The sequence below is a fragment of the Micromys minutus genome (genome assembly GCF_963924665.1).
Source record: "Micromys minutus genome assembly, chromosome: 10".
NCBI classification, from domain to species: domain Eukaryota; kingdom Metazoa; phylum Chordata; class Mammalia; order Rodentia; family Muridae; genus Micromys; species Micromys minutus.
In genome coordinates, this window is record NC_137979.1 from 50,633,947 (window position 1) to 50,661,645 (window position 27,699).

At 40.0% G+C, this 27,699-nt stretch overlaps 1 protein-coding gene across 3 annotated transcripts in view; it reads right to left on the reverse strand.

Moving 5' to 3' along the window:
- Positions 1-839: 839 nt before the first annotated feature.
- Positions 840-27,699, reverse strand: part of KANSL1 (KAT8 regulatory NSL complex subunit 1) — a 103,953-nt gene continuing 77,093 nt past the window's right edge. For 2 of the 3 annotated variants that reach the window (XM_080923683.1, XM_080923682.1), the window contains exons 4-15: positions 26,593-26,691; positions 19,588-19,703; positions 18,768-18,963; positions 16,269-16,434; positions 9,794-9,976; positions 9,148-9,336; positions 8,656-8,804; positions 4,748-4,869; positions 3,812-3,869; positions 3,476-3,588; positions 2,732-2,972; positions 840-2,461 (exon numbers count right to left, since the gene is read on the reverse strand). In XM_080923683.1, the coding sequence (XP_080779809.1) occupies positions 2,234-2,461; positions 2,732-2,972; positions 3,476-3,588; positions 3,812-3,869; positions 4,748-4,869; positions 8,656-8,804; positions 9,148-9,336; positions 9,794-9,976; positions 16,269-16,434; positions 18,768-18,963; positions 19,588-19,703; positions 26,593-26,691 (1,860 nt within the window). In that variant the 3' untranslated portion in view covers positions 840-2,233. The remainder of the gene's footprint in view (positions 2,462-2,731; positions 2,973-3,475; positions 3,589-3,811; positions 3,870-4,747; positions 4,870-8,655; positions 8,805-9,147; positions 9,337-9,793; positions 9,977-16,268; positions 16,435-18,767; positions 18,964-19,587; positions 19,704-26,592; positions 26,692-27,699) is intronic. The other variant, XM_080923684.1, reaches the window with a different exon arrangement.

Genomic DNA, 27,699 nt, shown 5'->3' on the forward strand with positions numbered 1-27,699 from the left:
AGCCCTGCCAATCCTTTGAGACATTATTTTTCTACACATGTGCCATTTGGCCTCCTAGCTTCTTAGGGATTTTTGGGCTGCAGTCTCCCATCTCACATAGGAACACTGGGATTACAGACACCCAGCTTCATGTTGGTTCTAGATTCAAAGCCAGGGTCTCATTCTGTACTCCACAGAGCCGTCGCCCTTTGATTTCCAATTTTAAAACATTTCATCTTCCTAACTTCCCCCCACCCCCAATGTGCCTTAGTCTCTGCAGACAGCTGCTTTAGTACAGTGCATCTTAATACATATAGGTATTTCCTGCCTAAAGGCAGGAACATGATCTGGGAAAGAACAGCTCTGAGCCCTGGAGAAAGCCCACTTGCTCACTGGTCCTGTACAAGAGAATTGGACCCTTAGCCTCATAGTAAGTAGCTGTAGTCTCCCCCAGATAAGAAAAATGTGTGCAAACTATATACCTTCATTGATCACTACACCCCAAAGTTTGACTGGTAAGAAGTAGAAATCCCCACTGCAGAAAATTTGAAATTTTACCCTACTGACCTCTCAGGAAGGAATGAGAGGCAACGAAGAAACTGTTTTCACTCAAGAGCAGATGGTACTGCTTACCTTAGAGAACTACTGATCACAGACCACATCATGCACCCAGTGTTCCAGGACTGTGAGACGGTCAGTGCTCAGCAATGCAGTCCCACAGAAAGCTGGGGTTGCCAGCTCTGTCAAGACACACCGTCCAGTGTATCAAGAAAAGCCCAACACAACTTTCTGTATCCTTTTTTTATTATTATTTTTTTCATTTTTCCTTCCTTTTTTTTTTAAAGCACTAGTCTGTGCTTTGCAAACAGAATCAAGACATTAACAAAGATCAGCTTCTCTGAAGAAAAGCATTTCTATAGAACAAAGACAGCTACATGTTCGCTGCCATTACACAGCTCAAAGCAGGAAAAGAAAATATTTACAAAATACAAGTTTTTTTAAATTTTTATCTTTTTTGGTTTTTTTGTCTTGTTTTTGTTTTTTACAATGCTAAAAGGGTTATTCAGAATTTTCAACCTTATAAATAGAAGAAGCACTTTATGCATAGGGATATGGTGCATTATTGTTGTTTAAAGAAACAATGACAAACCTTTTAACTTGCAAACAGAAAGAAAAAAAAAATCACTAATGTTGAAAATTGTGAAAAAACCCCAACCATTAAGCAGTCTGCCCTACTATTTTTGTACGATTATAAAATGGCAGAAAAAGAAAATTCCTTTCCCCTCCCCCTTTTTTGGTGATGTGATTATACATAAGACAGGCACAAGGCTAACAGGAGGGTTCATGGGGAATGATGGAAACCACAGCTAGGACCAGACAGCGTTCCACAGGCAAGGGGTTCGGGGAAGAGGGGGAGTCCAAGTGACTGTCTGACAGGGATGTGAAGGAGACAGGACATGTGAACTAGTCTGTGAAAACATGATGCAGATGTGATGATGTGTACTCCACACACTTCCTAGTTTGTAGGGGAGTAGGAATGGGTCACAGAAGCTCTCTGACCAGAAGGACTACCGTATGTGAGAGGTCATAGATGGGAGAAAAAAAATGGGGTAGGGTAGGGTGACCTGAGCAGCTGCAGCAGGGCACTGCAGTCAAGGAGCCAAGACAGACGACCAAATGCAGATGAAACTGGAAATGGGCCTTCGAGGTTTGGGTGACAAGGTGAAGCCAGCTATCCTGCTGGACCAGAGCTCAGTGACAAGAGCTAGCCAAGAGGTTGGCTGGAAGGGTATGCCATCCTAGAAGACCAAGGAGGGGGTGACCAACCAGAGCTAAGCCAAGTCACAGACTGCTCTTGTTCTATCCACCCTAATCTAAGGAGGCTGTACTGATCTGGAGCTTTCTACCTGCTGCCATTTGGCTGGTCCACCTTACCCCACAGGTGCAGGGGAGATGGGGTGAGCATCTAACATTGGAAGTCCGGTGATCCAACAGTGCAGAGGATATGCAGGACCAGGCCAGCAGGGTCTCCTCCTGAACTTGTCTGCCAACTGGAGGAAGTGCTCAGGTGTGACATGAAAACAGAACAAGAAAACAAACAACAAAACCAAACCAACCAAAGGAGGATCTAAATTCCTTAAATTCACTAAAAACTGTGAAAATTTCCAGCATATGATGTTTGAATATCAAACGCAGAGATTTCTGAAGCTTTAATGCCGATAGTAGTAAGTCTGTATAGAGTCTCATATCCCGCTCATCTGTGAGTTGGGCGCTGAGCTGCAACTGTTGCTGCCAGATGCCGACTCTTGAGGGAGACAACAGGAGGTGAGGTGGGTGCCACCTCTGTCTCCCGGCCAGTCTTGCTGCCTGAGGTGCGGCGAGTGCAGCGGGCTGCTGTGTCCTGTGCATCCAGCTGCTCCTCACATTCTGCCTGGGGACTGTAGGCCAGAGGGAAGGTCCGTCGTTCCCATGGCTGGACTGACTGTAGAGAGACAAGACAATCTGGTGATAACCTATTTTCAGCATCATGGTTCTGACCTCAAACTTGTAGCCTGGAATCTATGACCAGTTTTGTTTAGTATTATTGGGGAGAAGTTAAGGGAGACTCCTCCCAAGGTGGGGTACCCTAGGTACAATGAACAATCACACTGCATTTCAAAACAATGGAGAGGAGAATCTATCTTTGGCATATGCTGCTCCCTCCCAATTCTAGCTCATATCTTGCTCTCCCCCAATTCAAGAGACACCTCACCTGTTCATCTAGCCCCAGCTCTGGTGTGGAGCATCGGGTGTCTTCACTGGCCAAATGTCGAGTCACAGGGGTGAGGGGGGCTGAGTGCAGTTCTGGACTAATAGGACTCCTAGGAGATTGACCATGGGAGAACTCTGACAAAGAGTGGCTACTACTGACATCAGGGGAGGCAGGCTGTGGGGTGGAGGGGTTGGCACTGCCCAACTGAGGGGTGGTCCGGCCGTCTGATGACCTATAAGACCTATGAGCCAAGAAATACACAAATAAGTGAGGACATGGTCATAGGCACTTCTACTTCTTTCTGGGGACGAAGGTAGTAAGAGGAGTTATTTAAAATAAAGCAGTTAATATAAACTGACACCAATGGCACTCTTTTAAGATCCATCAACTGTATTTTCTTCCACTTTTACCCATATAGGTAGGTCTATAACATGGTATCTAAGAGCCATCAGCCCTGACTAGTGAATTCCCAATAGGGACTAGTTCAGGTTTTGAAGACAAGTCAAAGAAAAATAGGTGGTCTCTTACTACTCTTTAAGGAAATGGTCCATGAGACATGGAGGGCAAGTACTTTTAACCCACTGAGGTATCTAAAGTTAAGATTGCAAGACCAGTCCCCACTTTCTAAACTCCTGTGGTTAAATCACTGACAGCCAACAGGCCTTTAATCATTCTTCCTGTGGCTAATATTCACCCCCCCCCCACACCCGCAATAGATACTGGGAGCCCATGCGTGCCCATTACCTGCTGCCCCGACGCTGGGGTGGCACACTTGTGGTCCACAGCCACCTTGCCCTTTCCACCTCCTCACACTTGGCATGCAGGGCAGCAAAGGCTGCATCAGATAGGTCCTCGATCTGTAACAAAGCAATTTTGTCAATCTCTTTTCCCCAGGAAGCTAATTATTCTGTCAGCAGAATAATTCTACAATCAGTCTTCCCATTGTAGATGCTGTTAGTCATAAACAGAATATGATGAGTTTGCATTTGATGCTCCTGTGTCTTAAAGCATTGAGTATATGGGACTCATGGTTTGGGTGGGTGTCTATGTTCCTTCAAGGCAGTATAAACATGGCATTACCTCCTCATTCTCTTCATCGGGACTCCCCTTCAGAGACTGAAGATCAACCTCTCGCCAGCTGCAAACAGGAAGAAAAAAAAATTGCAGGATTGTAGGCAGGCTATGACACTCCTACCTCCAAATGAAGCCTCACATGTAAATACCCACAAAGGACAGAAACAGAACCACAGAAGCAGCAAGCTGTTAGAGGCTGATAAGACTGCCAAACTCAATTTTAAATAAACAGTATTTAATACTAGTTGATTCATATAGAACACAATCTTTGAACTTTCCTATAGAGAGGCTTATAAATAAAATAAACATTTTAAGAAATCTGGTTTGATGTTGAGATAACACAGTCAGTACTTTAAAACACAGTCTGAGTGGCCTGTCTTGGCCTTTGGATTGGTGGATTCATACAACAAAATAAAAGAAGCCAACAGAAATAATTTTATTCCTATTAGGCACCCCTCCCCCACCCCTATTCACTCTTGCTTTTTTGAAACAACAAGTCTCTCACTATGTAGCCCAAGTGGGCAGCAAACCTAATGGCAATCCATCTGCTTCAGTCTCCTAACTGCTGAGACTATAGGTATTCACCACCCATGCAAGCAGCATTCAAGGAAAACAACAATACCCCTCCCAACTACTCCCTCAAAAAAAAAAAAAAAAAAAAAAATCTGTAGCCTAAGCAGCCTCCTAACATCTGGAATTGCAGGCACGAGCTACCTACCGTGTCTTTTGACTCCCCTTTTTATTGTTTTTGAAAATAAAGTCTAGACCTATAGCCCACAGTGCACTTTGGGGAACCAGGATGGGCCATCATTCTTGGTACCAGACCCTTCTTTTAAAAAGAAAACAACTCAAGGATATAGACCTGCTTGGTGAGAAGAGAAAGGGAATATAGAACAATATAAAGAGAGGAAGAGGAGCTGATTAAATACAGTTTCTTTATACCTTGGAGTAAGGATTTCTTTGTATTGTAGTTTTTCAACACGAGTTGTTGCAGCAACAGACATTGGGATGACGATGTTGTTAATATCAAACGAGCTCTCTCCCCTTCTCCTCCTTACTGGCTGCTGTAAGACAGAAGTTTAAGTTTCAAGGGAGGTACAATGTTACAAATTAAAAACCATAAGTCATACGACAGAATGACCATGCACACTGGTCCTTGGGTAGCAGTGGCCACCACAGCAACAAGTGTATATCTGAACAGATTGTTTCTGGAAGACTGTGTGTGTGTGTGTGTGTGTGTGTGTGTGTGTGTGTGTGTGTGAGAGAGAGAGAGAGAGAGAGAGAGAGAGAGAGAGAGAGAGAGAGAGAGAGAGAGACCCCATTCACAAGGCACTGTTCCTGACCATCTTTCTTCAGGGTTCCTGTGGAAACGGAATGGCTAGATTTTTATGGGTAGGCATCCTAAGTTTTAAGCCAATTTGGTGGTGGTGGTAGAGTTCCTATTACTTCATTCTACTAACATTCCTCTTTTTGTTTGCTTTTAAGACAGGGTTTCTCTATAAAGCCCTAGTTGTCCTGGAACTCACTTTGAAGATCGGGTTTACCTCAAACTAACAGAGATCTACCTGCCTCTGCTTTGAAAGTACTGGGATTAAAGGTGTGCACCACTACTGCCCGGCTTTATTAATATTCCTCTCTTAAAATCTAAAATCCTTGTTTTTGAGCTGGAGCAATGGCTCTGTGGTTAAAAGCCGCTCTTAGAACAATGGTGACTAGTTAGGTTAAAAGCACTGAATTCTTTTACCAGGAAAGAGGCTCAAAGAGTAAGCCCACGTTAACATGCCATCTTACCTTAGCTGCCATGAACACACTTCCTCTTGAAGATCTCAACTCCTCAGCTAAGTGTGTACCAACCACCTTCTCAGCCCTTACATAACTCTCATCTTTCTATTATTTGGGGAAAGAGAAGATCGGAAGGAAATTGAATAGAAGGACCCGTCTATAGCTTCCACCCCCACCCCAAAAGGATGTGTTTCTACAATAAGTGAGAACATTATTAAATCTTTGGGGAAATAATAGTTTCAAGAGTCCAATTACAGAAGCAGAGTTGGGTATCTATGACAGATAGGACACTGAGAATGAATAAAGCCAGGTGTAGTGCTGTACATCTTTAATTCCAGCACTTGGGGGTGGGGGAGATCTAGACAGATCTTTGTGAGTTCAAGGTTAGCCTGGTCTACACAGCAAGTTCTAGGACAGCCAGAGATACATAGAAAGACCCTGTCTTAAAGAAAAAGACAAACAGATAAAGTGAATAAAGCAGAGAACTAAATGATTAAGTCTCCTAGACAGAAGAAACACTATCAATCAGCTGCTTCTGCCCAGAGAGCAATTACCTTATCCTGAAACAGCCTGTTAACTGTGCTCTAAGAGGCATAGGGAAACAGTGGGATGACAAATATGTTGTCACGGCAACAATACAGCTGTAAACACCCAAGAGGTCATACCCAAACCACCAAGTGTGGTCAGCCCAGAGGGGGTTAGTAAGAAAGAAAGGTATTACCTACCCTTAGCCAACCTATTATATCTCTTCAGAAGGTGAGATAACCTATTCATTCATCATCTTAGAACATTGGAAGAATATTAAAGAGCAGAATTTCAGATAGTGTCATGAATGATTTCAGGTCATCATATTTTAAAATTTTCCCTACATCAGAAAGACTAGATAGACAGTCATTGACCTCACAAATTTTGGGTCATAGCTTAACTAAAATGGTTGACATTTTTGGAAACTTATCTGGCTGAGCTCTACAAGTGAGAATCAGTGACCCAAAGGCTTCTGTTACTGTCACATTTTGGCTTAAGTTCTATGAACCACACAAGGAATGAACCTGAAGGAGCATTGGGAGAGACAGCCTTTTCTCTATCATGGTCAAGAATGAAGCTCCTGCTAGAAAGAGGCACGTGCCCTCTGCTTCCACTCATTCACAACAGAAGGACACAGGAAGAATCTGGGCCTTTCCCCCTCTACTTGAGTAAATTTTGGGTGCTCTTACTATGCAGCCTGAGCTCGGTAACTCATGCTCTTCCTGCCCAATCCTACTACTGTGCTACTGTGTCTAATCTTAAGATGTGCTAAGTATTTTTAAAAATCCACTGGATTTCAAGATACACACAAAACAAACACAATTTGTTTAAAGACCATTTAGATGATTTTAATACAGGCAACGATCAAGTGAAGCACAGCTACAAATACCTTACAAGCCTGTCTTGTGCCCCGCTGTCCTCTTACTACCTTACTTATCAACCTAAATTGGGCACACACTCAACTTACATTTCAATAAGTCTTGATTCCCTGAATAAGGCAATAAGAACCAAAAGAGCTGGGTGTGGTGGCAAATGTCTTTAACCCTAGCACTTGGGAAACAGAGGCAGGAGGATTTCTGTGAATTTTTTTAACCAGTGAGCTATACAACTATATAGAGGAACCTTGTCCCCCCCCAAAGTCTAAACATCAGCATGCTATGCATAAAATATGTATTTAGGAAGCATATTTCTAAATGGTCTAAGGTTTAAGTTTGCACTCTCTAGACTTATCAGGGCCGACAGATTAAAACATAACAAAACAAAACTGATTTACCAAGTCCTTGACCTTAAGAGTTCTTCTTCTTCTTCTTCTTTTTTTAAACTGAGAATTACTCTCATTACTTTTTATCTGATTATGTAAAACCCTTGGCTAGTGCTTGTTGGAGTGTTAGAGGAATACTATACACCTAATTCAAACAAAGTCTGTGAGAGGGGAACATGAAGGAAGAGGCTATTTGGAAGAGACAGTGATTCGCAAGACCGAAGAACAATGTGTGTTTGTACCTGATTCTAGAAGCTTAGTGAGCACATTCTGTGAGCTTAGGGCTTCTACAACACCCCTTCTCAGGCCAACACTGTGATGTACTGGTGAGAAAGTTTGAATCACAATCACACCCTCAAACTGCCTCACCTTATGAAACACATTCAACCTTGGGAAGTCTTAGTTTTCACATCCACAAAACTCAGGATTCATAATGCTATCTATTTATCAAAGGACAGTATAGATTTAAAATGGGATAGCATGTATAATCCATTGATCCTTTTGCCTCATACCCCTAAGTGTTAGAATTACAAACCAGTAGTGCAAGTGTTTAAAAAGTATCACAGCAACAGACTTTACTATAACAAGTACAGTTACACTTATTATTGTAATTACCATATAAGGGGTGGTTGGATAACTATACTTGGCTATAGGTTTGTGTTTAATTAGACTATGTCTGGAATGGCTATGCAAATAACTTCCTGAATGGGATTTGATAGTGTAGAAAATAGAAAATATGCCTTAAATGGCCTCCCATTATCCATACACTAACGTAAATATGGCCACAGTATATGCACATTTCTGCTCTGTACACCTGAAAAAGCATCGATTCTACCATTTCCCTTGTTCATGCTTAGGAACTCACTGCCATTCATCAATAGCAGAAACAGAAAAACTGTTGTCTCAAATGTTTAAAAATAACTCTCCTTCATGCTTATTTTCATAGACACTTCTTGGCCTAAAAAGATTGGGGTACCATGGTATTCAACTTCTGGGTGAAAATAGATCCCAAAGAGTCAAGAATAATTTTCAGAAAACCTGTCAGACCATGCCAACTATGGACAAAGTCCTAGTACTCTCCTACTCAAAAATCAACCAAGTAAACCCACCACCACCCATCATTCCCTTGCCTCTATAGCAACTGTCTATCCATGACATGGCAAAGATCCACTTTTACTATGAAAAACTTAGCAGAGGGTCAAGTATTTACATTGGTCTCTAGAGCTATTATGAGTGCCCTGTAATCTGGAGAATGTTCTATCAACTCCACACAGGTACTTACAGATGTGCTGGCTGCAACTTGTGAGCTAGAGCTGGTGGGTGTGGAGGTGTCTGATGAGGTGGAGAGCTGTCTCACCAGGGGGCTGTGTGGTGAATGGTGGGTAGCTGTCAAGTAGCCCGAACTGCTCATATCTGTGTGATGCTTCAACACTGCAAAAATCAACAGAAAAGAGAGAAATAGATGGCTAAATGGATGACCAGTTCAACTTCTAATATGTGTTAGGAATGCCAGCAATAAACACTAAAGGCAAAAAATGCTTTTTCAAGCCTAGATAAAAAAGCTGCAGCAAACTAGTTGACGGGAAGTAGGGGACTGGGCAGATATTGTAGCAGTAAGAAGTGACCTGCATTTAGAAGCAATAGTGACCCCTGCTATGCTTTTCTAGAAAGTGACGGACAAAGCTTGGGTTAGGGGGATTAAGAGAAGCTTGGGCTGTCCCAGAAAGCTCTGAGCAAGTGCTAATGCAGGTAGAGGTGCCGGGCCTGGCCGTACCTTCACTTCTCTCAGATGAATGATCTCGCAATCTCATTTTGCTGTGGGTTGGGTCATGCACAGGTGGCGGTAGGTGGAGCAAGCGCTCTGCTTTTGGAGCTGTCACCCGCTCCACCATGGGCACAGTCCCCACATCGTCTAAGTGCTGCCTGTGGGTCCTGTCAGGCCGTGTTTGGTGATGGGACAGCTCTGAAGAGGGGAACAAAAAAGAGCTGTGAAATACATTTCCTCAAATCTTGTTTGAGTTCTAAGCTCTTCAGTTCTCCTTAGACTACAAACTCAGGGCAGCAGGATAGTCTGGGACTCAGTCCTCTAGTTAATGGCACAATAGCTAGGACAGGGAGTCACAAACAGAAATGTTAACACCGGGCTTCAGAAGCCAACCTGTCCACAGGTGGACTTGGTATCATATTGTTGCTGGCTGTTTACTGAACATTTAAGGTCGAGGCTATCTGAAATAGCTTCCAAAGTCTATCAGAAAGTATCCAAAACAATCAGACGGAATAAGCTGTGAGCTGAATGTGTATTAAATAACTAAGTGCTTTTCCCAATTCCAGAATATTGGCATAGAAAACCAAAAACTACAAGAGGTTAAAAACTGTAACAATAGTGATTCCAGAGAATCCCTCAGGTCCCAGAAACTTACTGGCTGTTGTAAGGAAGGAGTTGACCAACTTGTGCCTGTCTTTACGAACTGGATCTGACAGACTGCATGACATGGGTGCTCTGTGCTTGAGAGAAAACTTTTTGGTAGGTTTGATCTTGTCAAAAGGCTTGTTTTGCCACTGAGACTTCAGCATACTCTGGAAGTGCAGGCTTGTGGGAACATCTGTAAGAAACAAGACATTGCAGGTTAGTCTAAGAACCTGATCCCTGGGCTCCTCTGTCCTTAAAGGGTGTTAAGTCATGGACTTTCCAGAGGTCAATATACGTATCTCACACACCTCTCTGGTTTAAAAAGTAGGGGCTGTCATATGGAAGAGCCACTTATTAGATCTTTATTGATGGCCACTCAATAGTGTTACCATCTCAGCCTTCTATTTACAAGTTCCAATAGGTGTAAAAATACAACCCCCCCCCCCAAATATTGATGTAATACTCTAAGTTTGTTGGTCTTATTGGATGGTGTATTGTAAACATAGCATTTCAATTCTAGACACTTACTTGTATTTAAACCTACTCCTATATATGTACATGCACGATATACTCATTGAGCAATTAGTTATGCTCACATGGGGCTTATGACACAGCATATCCTATGCTATCTGCTGCTATAGTAAGTACTGGGATCCTTCTTCCAGTACAAACTATGCCACCCTCCTTGCTCTAGAGTTCTACTATTTTGCCTTTTGATTATGTTTTCTTTTAAAGCTGCCTTTTTTTTCTTTTTAAAAATCACTCCCTCTTTACCCTCTAAGACAAAGTCCTACTATGTTCTTTAAGCTCTAGTGATCCTCCTGCCTTAGCTTTCTGAATAACTGTGACTGTAGGCATGGACTATCATGGCTAGTTCTAAATTAGTATGACTTTTCCTAATAATTAAGTATTTTAGTAATTCTTTAGAAAAATAATTTTTAGGATCCCAATTATTTTCCTGTAGGCTCAAAGTTATTCTTCCATTGTACTCTAACACCTAGTGCTTAGTTACTAAAGACTGCATACTCATTTTTTCTAGCCTTTGTAGGACAAACAAACCAACCAACCAACCCCCAAACACAACACCTGAGAAACATAGGCAGAAGGATTGCTGTGAGATCTAAGGCAACAGCCTAAGATACTGTCACAATAAAAATCAAACCAGGCCCTTTAGTACTTTCTCAATTTTGGTGGCCCCACTGTTCACTTACAGTGCATTTCAGGTCTATACTATGGCACTTTTTGTTTTGTTTTTGGTGACAAGGTCTATGTATCCTTTGCTGAACTTTGCTATGTACACCAGGCTGGCCAAGCCTCAATTCCTTGCTACCTGTAAAATAAAACAACACCGACCCAAGCTACACAGAGGGAAGGTTGCAAGGCTGTGGTCCAAAAGAACAAAAATAACAACACTTGTTGGCACTGCATTGATTAAGGATCACAGGAACTGCCACAGACAAAGCAGTTCTGTACATGAACATGTGCATCTTTCCCCACTTACTTTCCTTTTTTAAAAAAAATTTTGGTAAAAAAAATTTTTTTTGGTGGTGCTAGAGACTTACCTGAGCCATGTACTTGCTACATGTACTCAAAATACTTAATTAATTATTTTATTTATAATTTTTAATTATACCAAAACCTATCTAATTTTTCTAATTTTTTTTTCTATGTTTGGTAGTCATCAATCAAGGTTACCCCTCAATACAACCAATGAAGTTGAGAAACTATCTTGCCATGGACCAGAGGCTGGTCTTTAAGTTACAGCAAAATTGAGATTCATTTTTTTCCCCTTTTTGGTTTTGGAGACAGAGTTTCCTGTGTAAACAAACCAGTCTTGAACAAGATACCTGCCTGCCTCCACTTTCTGAGTGCTGGGATTAAAGATGTGTATCATCACCACCGAGCAACAGTTTTTAAGACAGGGTCTTGTCTTTATAGTTCAGGCTGGCTTTAAACTTAGGTGATCATCTTATACAGAGTGTATGCAAGTACCAGGGGTAGGAGGCAATTTCAAGTAAACAGCATTTTCCAGACACAATAGGACCACAGAACCAATCAACACACACATGTGAACTGTGACATCATGCATAAGACCAACACAGGTTCAAACCACACAAACTGCACAAGTGGAAGCAGACAAAGTTCCACTCCTAAGCAAAAAGCCCTCTGCAATTGGTATCTGCTGTAAAAGGGAAAAATCAGGTTTTTTCCAATGGAGTGTTATTAGGTATATCAACTATACCACAAGGCAGGCCCCATGTTGAAGAGTAGTTTGGCTAACACAAATGAACTTTATGTTTGTGTTTGTTTTTCAAGACATGGTTTCTCTGTGTAGCCCTGGCTGTCCTCACACTGAGAGATCCAAGCTGGGCCACCATTGCCTAGCTAGACTTCACATTTTTATGTTCAGTTTTGATTTTGATTCTGTCATTTTCGACTCTCTCTCTCTCTTAGAGAAAAAGAACATGAAGTTGTGTGGGTATGAAGATAGGAAGGACCTGAAAGAGAGAACAAAATATACTATATGTCAAAAATAATAGTCTAGCTCCACTCTACATTTTTTATTTGTTTCAGACAAGAGTTTTACTGTATAGCCCTGGCTAGCCTAGAATCAACAGATATCCAAATGCCTTTGCTTCCCAAGTGCTGGGATTAAAGGCTTATGCCACCAACTCCAGTTCACAAAATACTGGGGATGGAATTTAGTGCTTCATCCATACTAGGCAAGTACTATACCAACTGAGCTATATCCCAAGCATAAAATCCCAAATGCATTTTAACTCTGCTAATGAATTTTAAGATAATTTACTGAGGGGGTTTGCAACCCCATAGAAAGAACAACAGTATCAACCAACCAGACCCCACCAGAGCTCCCAAGGACTAACCCACCAACCAAAGAGTACACATGGAGACACCCATGGCTCCAGCTGCATATGTAGGAGAGGATGGCTTCATTGGTCATCAACAGGAGGAAAGGCCCTTGGTCCTGTGAAGGTTTGATGCCCTAGTGTAGGGGAATGCCAGGGTGTGGAGGCCAGAGTGGGTGAGCACCCTCATAGAAGCAGGGGGAGGGAATGACATGTGGGGGGGGAGTCTCCCGGGAGGAAACTGGGAAATAAGATAATATGTGAAATGTAAATAAATAAAATATCTGAAAAAAAAACAAAACAAAAGAAGATAAAAAATTTACAGCTGTTAAAAACAAAAAAATAGGCCACTTGTGATACACTTAAAAATTATTGTTTTCTTATTTTATGTACTTGAGTGTTTTGCTTGCATGTATATATCTGTAGCATGTATGTACCTAGTGTCTTTGAAAGCTGAAAAGAGGATGTTCGAATCCCCTTCCCCTAGATGTAGTTATAAATGATTGTGAGCTACCATGTTGAGTGTTGGGAACTGAATCCTGGGCCCTCTGAAGAGCAGCAATGTCTTTTAACCACTGAGCCATTTCTCTGCTTCCTTTAGGAGATGAAGTAGTATAACAAGCTCTTATTACCAACTACTGACGATAATCTGGGGTCTATTTCTCTCTCAGCAATGTGAAACTAGTAGCAAAACTGAGTACTGAAAATGACTTATTCTCAGTCAAAATTAGAAGAGGTCAGACACAGTCTTAAAATGAAACAAAATAAAAACAAAGAAACAACAAAATCCTACAAGCCAGTGGTGGCAGCAGCACATATCTTAAACCCCAGCCCTTGAGAGGAAGAGGCAGGCATCTAGATCCTTATGAGTTTGGTCAGTCTGGTCTACAGAGTTCCTGGACAGCTAGGGCTACACATAGAAAGACCACAAAGGTCCAGAAGTTTTATAGGAAAAAAATTTTTTTAACAAAATGAGGGTCAGGGCTATAGTCCAGGTTCAGAACACTTTTCTAGGATTTGCAATGTCCCGGGTTTGATTTCTAGCACACACACACACAAAAAAAGAGTGAGGGTTAGAAGATAGACAAATGAAAGGGTGAGCTGACAAGGGGGCTGTAGGTCAGTGTTTAGAGTGTTTGCCCATATACACAAAGCTCTGGTTTTAAAAACAAGTACTGAAAATTAAAACTAGACAAACTGGAAGACTGAATAAAGATGCTGGGGCATGTAGCTTGCATGTATATAATAATCCTGCACTCTGGAAGCTAAGGTACAAGGGCCAATTACAAGTGTAAAATCTGCATGGATACACATTTTGATATGCTTAAAAAATAAAACAATGTAAAAAGCACACCAAAGCTTCCAGCTGCAGGATGTCTCTCATTCCACTTACAAAAAATTAACATGCTATTATTTAAAAAGGTGTAGTGCTTTATCAGGTAAATAAAGAAAAATATAAACTGATCATCAATTCCTTCTCAAAATACTACTTCCTTAAAGAAAATGAAATGTAACTGAAAGACTGAGTCTTCAGTTCACCAAGTTCTAATATTCTGTGTTTGCTGGAGGATTCTGCTCATGTCTTGGTGTTTCCCAATGCTTACTTCTTCCTCCTGCAGAGAACCATATACCCTCAAGTACTCATGCTGGCAGTGTCTCACAAAACAGTAATAGAGCTTCTCAGCCACCAGGTGGTGCTCTCATCAGGCTTCGTTTCTAGGCAGGAACTGATTACTAAATTTGGTGATAAGAAAACAAAGGCCCTCCTGCTGCAATACTAATAATCACACCCTAATCCTCATCTTCTACAGCTTGGAATAAAAAAGGTTTCATATCTGCTTCAACTTATTTTTCATCACTGGGGGTCAAAGTTTTAAAAAAACAAACAAACAAAAAAACAAAACAAAAAAAAAAAAAACACACACACACACATGCTAAGCAAGAGCTCTCTACCAGATAGCTACAAGACCAGGCTTATTTTTACTTTCTAGCCCCCAGCTTTTTGGTCACTGTGGTTTGAGACAGGGTTTCTCTGTGGACCAGGCTAGCTGACCTGCAGGTTTCTTGGTGACTCTCCTATGTTCGTTTCTTGTCCTGCTATATAGGAGTGCTGGGATTACAGATGCATGCCATCACAGACTATCTACTGAACAAGAATCATGCCTGCGTGACCTGTGACTTTACTTTCCTCCTATTACCTTTTTTAATCAATAAAAGAAAGAGATGGGGTCTCAGCTGGTCCTTTAATCCTAGCACTCAGGAGGCAGAGACAGGCAGATCTCTTGAGTTCAAGGCCAGCCTGATCTACACAATGGCTGTTACACAGAGAAACCCCATCTTAAAAAACCTAAAGGAGATGGGGAGAACTCACTATGTAGCCTTGGCCAGCCTGGAACTCAGAGATCTATGTGCCTTGATTTTTGACTGCTGGGATTTATGGTGAATAATTTCTCCCTCAGTTATTTGAGATGAAGTCTCACTACAGTGTAGAACTTTTTGTGTCAACCTCAATGGACCTCAGACTCTGACAATTTCCCCACTCCCTTCTCCCAGGTGTTGTGATTCTTAAGTGTGTACCACCACACCTGCCTCTTTTTATTTTAAGTCAGAATCTAAGTAACCAGCAGGCCTTCTGTCTTAGCCTCTCCTTAACAGCTAGGATTCCAGGCCTATCCAGCTCAATTTCCTATCTGGGCAAATGTAATAGGAGTACCTAAACATGCTGAAGGTGGAAGACACAAGACAAAGAATGGCAGCTGACTGTGATCCCAACAACAGTACAAACTGATGAGGAAACATAAATATAATACTCAGGGCCACAGAATAGTTATCACATTATACTCATCTTGTCTTTTAAAAAAAAAACAATCGAGGGCAAAGCAAGGTGGCTCCTCTCTTTAATATCAGCACTTGGGAGGCAGAAGCAGGCAGTGAGTCCAAGGCCATCCTGGTCTACATATCAAGCTTTAGGATAGCCAGAACTACAGAGACCCTGTCTCAAAACAAAATTGTGGGAGATTCCCCTATTGTTACCCTATCTTTTAGAGAAGAAACTGAGAGTGCAGGCCAAAGCAGCTAAATATAGTGGACAGGTTGGAGCAGTACAGTCATATGCTCAATAGGTAGTCTTCACTGATCCACAAAGTCATTCAATGACATCTATAAAATGGCAACACCTCAAGGATGCTATTCATATAGACTATAATGTGTATGATGCCCTCTAAAGTTGGGCATGTCTATTTCTGATATTTTTTCAATTTACAAGTTTAGGTGCATTCTAATGTGGCTGTTCAGTTCCCAGAACCTACATGTAGACTCAAAATTAATTCCATTTCCAGATCTAATTCAGTACCAGAAAGACTCCTGGTACACATAGATGTGGCAACACACACACACATACACACAAAACCTTAGAAAATTAAAATAATAATTGTAACAAGTCAGGCATGGTGGCACGTATCTGCAACCCTAGTACTTGGGAGGCTGAGACAGGAGGGGTCACCTCTGACAAGTTTTTGCTGACAGGAAGTGAGTGATCTGATCTCCCCGTTTTTTTTCTCACCTGGAACCATTTTAGATCATTGATTAGACTCTAGAAAAATCTGTTGTCTTTCTTACCATCTGGAAATGCTAGCACAGGGTGAACACATGAGTCCAACTGAGAAAGACGCTCCAACAGAGGTGCTTCATAGTGCATTTCAGGAGGCATGGTGTTCACACTGCCTGAACCACACAGTGCACAAGAAGGATTCACATCACAGCCAGAGCGGATATTCCGGTGAACCTGTGAAAAGTAAACAAAGGACAAAATAGAGTTAAATGAATAAATTTAAGTCCTCCAAAGACTTAATTATGTAAAATAAATTTTTTACATTTTTAAGCTTTTGACACAAAAAACTGAGATGTCTAATAAAAAAAATCCCTACAATCTGTGTTACAAAGAACAAGTCAGCCATTTGCCAAAGCATGACTCAATTTTCCCCATGAATGATGCCTTCTGTTAGAGGCAAGGTTGTACTGTTTCTCAGATTGCCCTTAAACACCAAGAATCCCTTCTTGTTTTCCCAAGTGCTAGAGAATAGTATGTGCTCCTTCCTGGCTTGTAACTATTATGATTTTTTTTTGTTTTCCCCTTTTATGAAAATTCAAATAATAACTCACAGAGCCAAGGTTGACCCCAAAACTCCTAATGCAGCTACCCCTACCACCTTACCACCCAACCATCCAAATGCTGGGACCAAATATCCTAAAGATGAGACTGGGTAAACTGAAGGGAAAAATTCTAATACATTGCAAAGGTAGATGCTGCTGAGGGAAAAAGATACTAACTGAAAATAATATTATAATGTGGACATCATTCATTACTATTTGATGACAATATTACCCGTCCTACCCAGGGCTGCAGGTCTGTCTAAGCAAGCAAGCAAGCAAGCAAATAAACAAACTCCAAAGCTTTAAACAAAATATAAAACCAAACCAAACCAACCAAACCAAAAACATCTCTCCATTAAAATAAAAGACTTTCTGAAAACAAGCCTGCTGCTTGTCCATAAACCTTGGTAGTTTCACAAAACCACCATTAAGATCCGTTACATTTTCAGAATTTCTTAAAAAATTTTAAGTGTGTGCTCGTGTGTATGCATATGTGTACAACTTGCCTTGAGTGTTCTTTCTTTCCACTACATTCCAGTAAAAAACTAAAGCAGTGACGCTCAATGGCAGTCCCTCAATGGCACCAAGCCACCGTAGTCAGCCACACTGCAGCTCCAGGACTAACTGCACTCCCTCTTTTGCTCCAATTCATCCCCAACATAAACTATCTCCAGATTTATCTTCCAACAAATAGTCTGTGATTCCTTCCTGTTGATTCTAAAATTAAAATCCAGAGACTAAAAGTTTTTTTTTTTTAAAGTCTCTGGAATTCAAGGCTTTTAATTATTTAACTATTTCAAACAAGTTTATCTTACTAAAGCCCTTGTTCCAACAGTGATATTAAGATCTACAAGTGACAAACATGCATACAAAACACCCAATCACATAAAATGAAAAATAAACATCTAAGATTCTTTTTAAAAAGCAAGTTTTTGTGGTTGGACACATGGCTCAGCAGCTAAGAGTATGTTCAGTTCCTTGTTCAACTGGTAGTGAACATGGTGGTTTGCAACCATCTATGACCCAAGCCCTAGGGAATCCAACATTCTTTGCTGATCTGAGGGTACTGTGCAGCCACCATACATGATACACGTACAAATATTCAGGCCAAATAAACACATTAAAACATTTTTTTGCTTTAGTATGTAATACTGTTTTCATATAAAAACAAGAGTCTACTACAAACATAAGAATCACACATTCTTAAGCACCTTTAAATGGTCTTTAGTTCCATTAATTTTTTTCCAGTGAATTAGAAGGTCCAAGTTCACATTATTTAATGTTATTTTTTCATGATATTTTTATTATTTGGAAATTTCACATCATGAACCCCAAGCACCTTCTATCCCAATCATCTGAGGTCACTTCTGGCAGAGTGTAGTAGTGTATACTTGTGACCCTCGACTTAAGCCAGAGGATCAGGAGTTCAGGCCAGCTTGATTTACACAGTAAGACCTTGTATCAAGGGGCTGGAGAGATGGCTCAGTGGTTAGGATCACTGACTACTCTTCCAGAGGTCCCAAGTTCAATGCCCAACAACCACATGGTGGCTCACAACCATCTGTAATGAGATCTGATGTCCTCATCTGGTGTGTCTGAAGACAGCTACAGTGTACTGATATATAATAATCTTTAAAAAAAAAAAAAAAAAAAAAAGACTTTGTATCAAAATAAGTGTTCATGGCAGAATTTAAACTCCTTCATTTTGTTTCAAAACTCAAGCCAGAAGTTTTCCTATCTGCCTATCGTGGTCTCTGATCACGAACAAAGTTCAATTATAATATGAAACTGTCTCATGTTAAACATGGCAAACTCAAAATTTAAAAAACAAAAGGATTTTTAGTTTTAATTCCTAGGCTCTAGGAAGCTTTTGGAAGGCTCACAGGAAAACTTGGGACTACCCAACTTTGGACAGTATCAAGTAAATGGAAATGAGGTTGAGAACAGACTGAAATGAGTACCCACCTTCTTAGAAAGAGGAACGATGCTGCTGGGTCTAACAAGCCTCCGTTTCTTACAACTCAGTACAGGCCGAGTTCGGGCTGCAACACACGAGCCATCGGATGATGAAGAAACTAAATTCAGCCTTTGCTTTTTATGTAATTGTTCCTCAGCATCAGAGCTGTCACCTGGAACTTGGTCTGCCAGGACAGGCTGAAGACTACAAAGGGGAGGAAGACATTTTTCAGAACATAGAGGAAACAAAGCCTGTATTGTGGGTTCCATCTCCTGACTTCCAAATGTTCACAGACACAAACAGGCCTTCTACAGAAGCAGGTCAACTCTGGATAACAATGCACATTAATCTAAGTGTGTATTACTTTGGCAATGCTTAGTCATGAGGTTGTCAGTGCACAATACCTATTATATCTGCAAGGTGCAAAACTCAATTTTTCATCCTTAGTTTTCAACTAACAAAAACTATAGAAAATCACGACTGGTAAGAAAACAATTTTGCAAATATTAGAGAACAAACAGTCTTAAAGTCAGCTCTATAAATAAATAAATAAAAATCTAAGAATAATATATACAGTATTCACATGATTAGGGAACTGATTTTAAGATCCTTCAAATAATTTGTAGAACTGCATGGTCAGTCCCTTTTAGGCAGTAATAGATACAAGGTATTGCATAAACATAGTAAATAAAGTATACTTGGCATAGTATAAAACACAAAGTATGAATGAGCAGTAGGGTTTTTCCAGTCTTGGCTGGGAATAACTAGGGGCTCCAAATCCAATGTTTATAAGACTATTAAGTGTGAGAAACAGAGATAAAATATTACCTGTTAACAACTCCATTGACAGGTCTCAGTGCTCCACATGATTTGGTAGACAATGACTCTGTAATATGACTAATAGGGATACCAGGGTTTTCTGATGGCTGAGAAACAGACTCAATCTGAGTAAAGAGAAGAGATAAAACACATTTAGCATTTGCCTCAGCAGAGCCAAGTGGTGGTAGTGCACGACTTTAAACCCAGCACTTGGGAGGCAGAGACAGACAGATCTCTCTAAGTTCAAAGCCAGCCTGGTCTACAGAATGAGTTCCAAGACAGACAAGGCCACACAGAGAAACCCGGTCTTGAAACAAAACAAGCAAACAAACAAACAAAACCTCATCTATCCCACCATCACCATTTCACTGAAATTTCTGACAGTGAACTTCAAAACCAAACCAAACCACGGTGGGAATACAGTAATTAAGAGCATTAGCTGTGGAGAAAAGAGGAACCCAAATGTTTACCAGATTATAAGTAGCATGTACATACTGTACACACATACATATATACTGAAAGAGGAAGGACCTCCACATAATTTTAATTATAAAACAAAAGTCTTGCAAAACCATTACAGAGTAACATGACTCTTCCAAAAAATGGTGAATAAGTAGAGCCAAGAGGAAATTTCAGTATAATTAACTTCAAGAGCTATAATATAAAAATTTGTTTTTCAAAAACTGTTATTTCATTTCATGGTGCTGGGAACCAAAATCAGTGCCCAGAGCATGTCTGACAAGTGCTGTAGCAAAGATCTAGGATCCTCAATTGTATTTTATTTTAAGATAGCTCCATGTGGAGTCAGATGGATGGATGGACGGACGAATACACAGAGACACACACAGCACATATGCTGCGCCCCCGCCCCCCACGATACGGGTATCTCTACGTAGCTTTGGTTGCCTTGGAACTTGAGTACTCCAGGCTGGCCCTAAATAAGATCTGCCTGTCTCTGCCTCCTGAGTGCTGGGACGGCAGCTACTATCCAACTTGGATATATTATTTTTTGACAGAAAAGTAAATTAAAATCTCAAATGATGGCTGGGCAGTTCAGAATTGTCCCTGAACAAACACTAAGCTCAAGTAGTGCAGAGGCTGCACACATTTAGTCCCAACACTTAGAAGGTGGAAGGAGGTGATCTGTTTTTGAATTCATGGCCAGCCTGGGCTACAGAATGACTTCTAGGACCACCACTGCTACACAATAAAATACTACCTCAAAAAACAAAGACTGTTTACTACTTTTGCAGTTTGGTTCCTAGCACCTGTATCTAGTGTCTCATAACCACTTGTAATTACAGATCCAGGGGATTTGACTCTCTCTCTCCAGACCTCTGTAGGCACTAATATACAAAACACACTCAAGCATATACACATAATTGGAATAAAAAAAGAGCCTAGAAGAGAAGGTTCAGAATTAAGAGTATTGAATGCTCTTCTAGAGGACCGAGGTTTGATTCCCAGCACCCATATGCCGGTTCACAACCATCTATGACACCATTCCAGGGGATCCCTATGCCCTCTTTGGTCTCCGTAAGCAACAGAAAAACATGTGGTTGCACAGAACTAAATGGAAGGAAAAAATACTCATATATATATAAAAATTAAAATCACATGCTAGAAATTTGGGTAGCATAAATATAGTTGGAGAGAAAGATAGGTGGGTTCTTGGAGTATGCAGTCCAGCTAGTCTAGCTCAGTCAGTGAGTACCCAATCCACTGAGACACACACACACACACACACACACACACACACACACACACACACACACACGCCTCCTGCCTCAGCACTTCTATGCATACACATTTGCACCCACCTACACACATATATACACATTTCAAATTAATACAATCATTTGCTACTGTTTTACTTTCTATTTGGTTCTGTGGATCAAACCCAGAACCTTGTGCATGTTAGACTAACTAAGTACCTTTATACAAATCAAATATATATTTAGAATAGGGAAAAAGGACAAGTAACACATAAAGGCAGACCAATCAGAATTACACCAGACTTCTCAACAGAGACTATGAAAGCTAGAAGATCCTGGACAGATGTCATACAGACCCTAAGAGAACACAAATGCCAGCCCAAGCTGCTATACCCAGCAAAACTCTCAATCACCATATTCAAGGACAAAACCAAATTCACACAATATCTGATAATAGATGGAAAACTCCAACACAAGGAGGAGATACAACACCTCAGGAAAAGCAAGAAAATAAAAAAAAAAAATAAAAGCACACAAACATAACAACAAGAATAACAGAAAACAACAATCACTATTCCTTAATATCTCTTAACATCAATGGACTCAATTCCCCAGAAAAAAGACAGACTATCAGACTGGATACATATACAGGATTCAGCATTTTGCTGCATATAGAAAAACAACTCGACTCAGAGCAGTATCATGCTGATCACATACCATTATGTTCTAAGGTTTGTTAATCTTAAGCAATTTCTCAAAGCTTTGTTAATATGGCTCCACTTAGAGCCCATGACCAGGGAGGACTGACTTCCTGCACCTGTGTCATGAGCTCACTGCGGTTTTTGCTATTTTACCCTTTATAAGCTAACAGAAAAAGATGTTTGGAGCCATAGCCTCAGCCCTGAATTCTGAATTACTGCCCCAACCAATCAATCTTAGCCTGTGTATTCAATAAACCATCCCTGTCACAACACTGTTGCCACTTCACTCAAAAATGGTGCTTTTACTCTGCCCCTTCTTGAAGGCTCACTGAGTGCTTTTAAAAGGGGATGAGGTTTGTTTTTTTTTTTTTAATATTCATTTGAACTCTAAGGATCTATATAGCTCTATATAGAGAAGCATAGAAAGGTTAAGGTAGCAGGAAAAAAAATTCACTCATTATCCTTTGTCTAAAGCAGGGCCATAAAGGATTGCCTTTAGGAGTAATTGTGAGAATTAGAGGTAATGAGGGACAGTGCAATTTTTTTCTTTCGTTTATTGGAACAGGAATAAGGCATAAAATAATTAACATAGAGAAATAGGAAGGCAATGGAATTAATAATTTGCCCTCTTATCTAAACCAAAGAAATGTGACAAAAAGCCTTGAAGAAAAAAAATCATATTAAGTAGAGGTTTTATAAGGCAATATTGGGGATGGGGGAAAAGGAAGATTTTATGTGAACTTAGCTAGAATCTCAGCATCTGGAAAGTTAAAGGGGAAGGATTGCTTAGAATTCAATGTTGGTGTGGGCAAAACAGTAAGAAAACAAATCACTCAAATAGCACAATACCATATCTTGAAATATTTTCTTACACACATCATTTTTGTTTAGCTAAAACATAATATTTTAGTTTGGTTGAGTTATTCCCTGACAAACATCAAAATTACAAGGCAAACTAGGTGACAGGAATTTAGTTTTATATTTTTAGCTTAAAATAAATCAATTATCTTTAAAGTTTTCTAATGTATCCCTTCTTAGCTCAAAGCCCCCACCATTTCAACGATACTTAGTTTTGGGGGTTTTGTTCTTTAAAATTCTATTTTGGGTCTTGTATATGGTGCCCTTGCTTGTGTGTGGAGGTTATAAGACAACTTTGCAAATTTGATTCTCTCCAACTTTACATAGGTGCAGGGGAACTGAACACTGTATTCTAGGTTAGTAAATTTGTTTTTTGTATGAGCTGGTAATCATATTGAATACATAATTAAGGCTAAAATGTGGTGGCACACATCTTTCTAGTTACAGCACTCAGGAGGGAGAGTTAAGAGGACTGCTGTGAGCTGGAGGTCAACCTTGGAAAGCAATATCAAGTACCAAAACAAAACCAAATAAGTACCTATCAGTAACAAAGTGAAAACTATTATGACCAACCATTAGCAGTTCATGGGTTGGTTTGTTGATTGAGACAGAATTTCACAATGTATCCAGGTCTTAATCTTATTTATTTTCTTCTTTAGATTATTTTATGTGTTTGAGTATTTTGCCTGCATTTTATATATATATATATATATATATGTATGTATGTATCACATGTGTGCCTGATACCCTCATAAGAAAGTCATATGGAGTTACATAGGTTATGAGTCATGGTATGGGTGCTGAGAATTGAATCCAAGTCATCTGCAAGAGCAACAAGTGCTCTAAACGACTGAGCCATCTCTCTCTCTAGGTCCTAGTCTCAAATTCTTGATTTTTCCAAAGCCTTTTAACTAAGTAATTCAATCAACTAAATTGAAATCCATATAAGATTAACTGTAATGGAGTTATTTTGAAATGAATAACCAAATGAAGAGCTATGTAGATAGTAGGTTCAGTGTGTAAAACACTTAGTTTAGATCCCCAGCGCTTTTATAAATCATGGGCTAGAGTGGCAGTCCTATAGTCCCAGAGCTAGGGGAGCAGAGACAAGGGAGCTCCTGGAGCAAGCTATCTATCATGCTAAATAAACAAAATAAAGAAAGTAATTGAATGAAAAGAAAGATATTATTGAATCATAGCACTTTGGAGGCCGAAGTAGTGGGACTCAGAATCTGATGCTTAACCTACACTGCTATATTGTCTCAAAACATAACAATTTGGAAAATTTCTTTACAGATTTTTTTTCAAATAAGGGTTATTATATATGAATAGAGATTATTTGATGTAGTGGTTCCTTTTCGTTTTTGAAAGGTTTAGAATTATTTTTACTTATATATTTACTTATATATGAGTCTACGTAAGTTAATATGTATCATACTGTGTAGGTGGCCATGGAAGCCAGACGGTTTTAAATCCTCTGGAACTGGATCCACCTGATGTAGGTGCTAGGGACTGAACCAGGGTCTTCTGGAAAACCCGTAAATGCTCTTAACCACTGAACCATCTTTCCAGGTCCAGCACTTTATTTTCTTAATGAAAACCTTGTGATATAGGTATATGAAATCCTTCTTTAAAATATTTCATATTTTCAAGTATTTTAGATTTTGCTTTTAATGATATATCTAATTAATCTTTATATAGTATCAAATAGAAGTTACCAAATCTAAACTCATGCTAAATTTAGGCAAGCATTCTATCACTGAACCACAACTCTCACTCCCAATGATTATCCTAACATTTGATGATTTGATAAAAAGTAACTGACTATACACATGTGCCATTCTCTCTATTCCGGCTTTTTAAAAATTTTTAATTTAAAATTTGGAAATAGTTTCATGTATCCCAGGTTAGCCTGACTATACAGTCAAGACTGATCTTGAACTCCTGATCTACTCATAAACTTTCAGCTTTGTCATACCCCAAATACAGTGTAGTTAAATATAATGTATACTATGTATTCAAAATAACTTAAATTCCTGAGGTCCCCACCATGGCCTATTATCTCCCAGAACTAAGAACATTCTTTTCATCAGGTTATCAGAACACAGTAGCAAAAGTAACAGAGTTCAAAGGTAACCTGAGGAAGTTTGTAAGGCCCAGTCTCAACATTAGCAAACAGAACCAAACCCAGCAGAGCTAGACAAAGACTTTTTCAGGATTCAAACATCTTTATCTAAACTTGTACTGGTTTCTACCAAATTATGAGTTAACACTAATAATAGAAAATATATAGCAAAGTCTTTTGGACTACAGATAAAGCAAACTCCTATTTTCACTTACAACAACAAAAACACTACCAGCAACCAGAACTTTATGCTCATTTCTTAGGAAGCACGGCCAAAATCAAAATAAAACACACACACACACACACACACACACACACACTCTTAGTTTCAAAGTCACTGAAACTTCTATGAATTAATGTTAAATCCAGAATGAAACTGTGCCAAGATAAAAAAAGATAAAGAAAAGATTTGAGCTAGAAGTATATACCAAAGATTATTAAGACACTTTTATTCTCGTTATGAAATAAGAATCATTTACAAAAGCATTTTTGGTACCTTTGGGGTAAAAATCTCTAATCCAAATTTTTCCATTTGCTCTTTTCATTTGTTGAAAATTTTTTGTACAATGTGTTTTGATCATACTTACACACCCGTTTCATCTCCTCCCTTCCCTGCACATCCAACTTTGTATTCTTATTTAATGGGGAAAATCCTAGTCAGGCTTCTTGATGCATGCTTTAAATCCTGGCACTCTGGGAGGCAGGAGCAGGAGGATCTCTGTTAAAGCCCATCCTGGATTACATATGAGTTCCAGGGCCAGGACTTAAAATAGATCTTGTCTCAAAACACCCCACCCCCCAAGCTCTAATTGTGCTGCCTATATATTCCTGTACATGTGGCCTTCCACTGGAAAAAACTAACTCACTCTCAACAGCTATTAGAGAGGAGTAGCCCATTGGCTAGGGGTAAAATTTTGTGCCCAACGTCCCTTCTTTTCTATGCTGGTATTGTCTGGGTAAAGTTTTTACGTGTCTTGTGTACACTGTCATAACCATTTTAAGTTCACAAGTATAACTGTCCTGCTGTGAGTGAAAGACTGGTTTCTTAGTTGCTACCCACCATCTTTGGCTCTTATAACCCATCTTCCTCAAGAGCAGGGGGAGGCACAATACAGATGTCTCATTGAGAAGCAAGCACTCCTAACCCAACTTTTAATTTAAAAAGGGGGTGGGGGGATTTGGACAGATTCCATATTTTCTAACTTTTACTCACTACGTAGCAAAATATGACTGATATTCTGATACTCCTCCCAAGCACCGGGACTGCAGGTAAGCACTACTGCACCTAGCCTATTCAGTGCTAAGAAGTGACCCAGAGCTTTCTGCATGACAGAGAAGCCCTATCTCAAACTTTATTCTCTCCCTCTCTCCCCCCAACCCTCTCTGTCATACAAAATGTGGCTGTCCCTTTTGTTTCAATTTGTTTAAGAGTCTGGCTCCCACCTCCACTCTTTAATTATATTGGTCCAGAAAAGTTACCCCACTAAAGCTGACTGAGTATGTTATACCTATGTGCCCCGATCCAACCACTACTCTATAACTTTATATGTGACTGTAGTTTCTTGACCTACTAAGAGCTACTTTTCTTTCCCCCTTTTCTATCTTTTATACTTACCAATTTATCACTCCCATGATCTGTCTTCACCTCAGAACTAAGTGAAAGTAATTCTGTTGTATGATCTGGGAAAGGTGCCTCCCCAAGGACTATCAACCCCTGTAGGACAAAGAGTAGAAAAACAGTGTGAGTGGTATGAACTACCAAGTTTAGGAATTAATCTCAAATTAGTTGGGGCTCAGTTTATTAACCAGAGGCCTTTCCCTTATCCTATGGCTCAAAACTAGCCTCAAAGTAGTGACTTTACTTTCCTGAGATTGAATTCAGGGCTGTGGTACATGAGTACTTGTACTCATCTGTGCAAGGCCCTGGATTCTTTTTTTGCTTGTTTGCTTTGTTTTTCAAGACAAGAGTTTCTCTGTGTAGCCCTCACTGTCCTAAACCTTAGAGATCCACCTGCTCCTGCCCCTGATGCCCCAGTGAGGGTTTAAAGGTGAGTGCCACCACCTGGCCAAAGCCCTGGATTCTAACCCTGTCAAAAGGCTTCGACAAAAAGCTGAGGAGCAGCACAATTTCAGTAAGATGCTAGGACTCAAAACTGAGCCAGAGAAATGCTCAGTAGGTAGAGGAGCTTCCTGCTATACCCATAATACACACAGGGAAGGAAGAAAGAAAGCTGACTCCATGAGTCATTCTGCCTAAAAGTTTTCTCTAAAGCATATGTGGTCTGTATGTATAAACACTCACCAATAAATGTACAAAGTTGCCTTATATGTCACTCTTTTTATTCTGACCTACCAGACCTAGAATCTTATCCAAGTAGAATATTTTATTGTACCTGATACATTATTAACTACACTTTATTAGATTAACATCAGTAATGGAAGGGTTTCAGTTGTATCTGTATAAAAAAAAATCACTATACTGTGCTGGAGAGATGTCTTAGTTGTTAAGAGCACTGACTGCTTTTGTAGAGATCCTGAGTTTAATTCCCACTTCTGATATCTCTGAAGAGAGTGACAGTACACTCACATACACACACACACACACACACACACACACACACACACACCTTTCTTTAGGGGAAAAAGTACCTCTGAATTATCTCTGCAAGAGATATAACTGAATATGCTAGAATGGGATTAGGGTTATACTAGATAAAAAGAC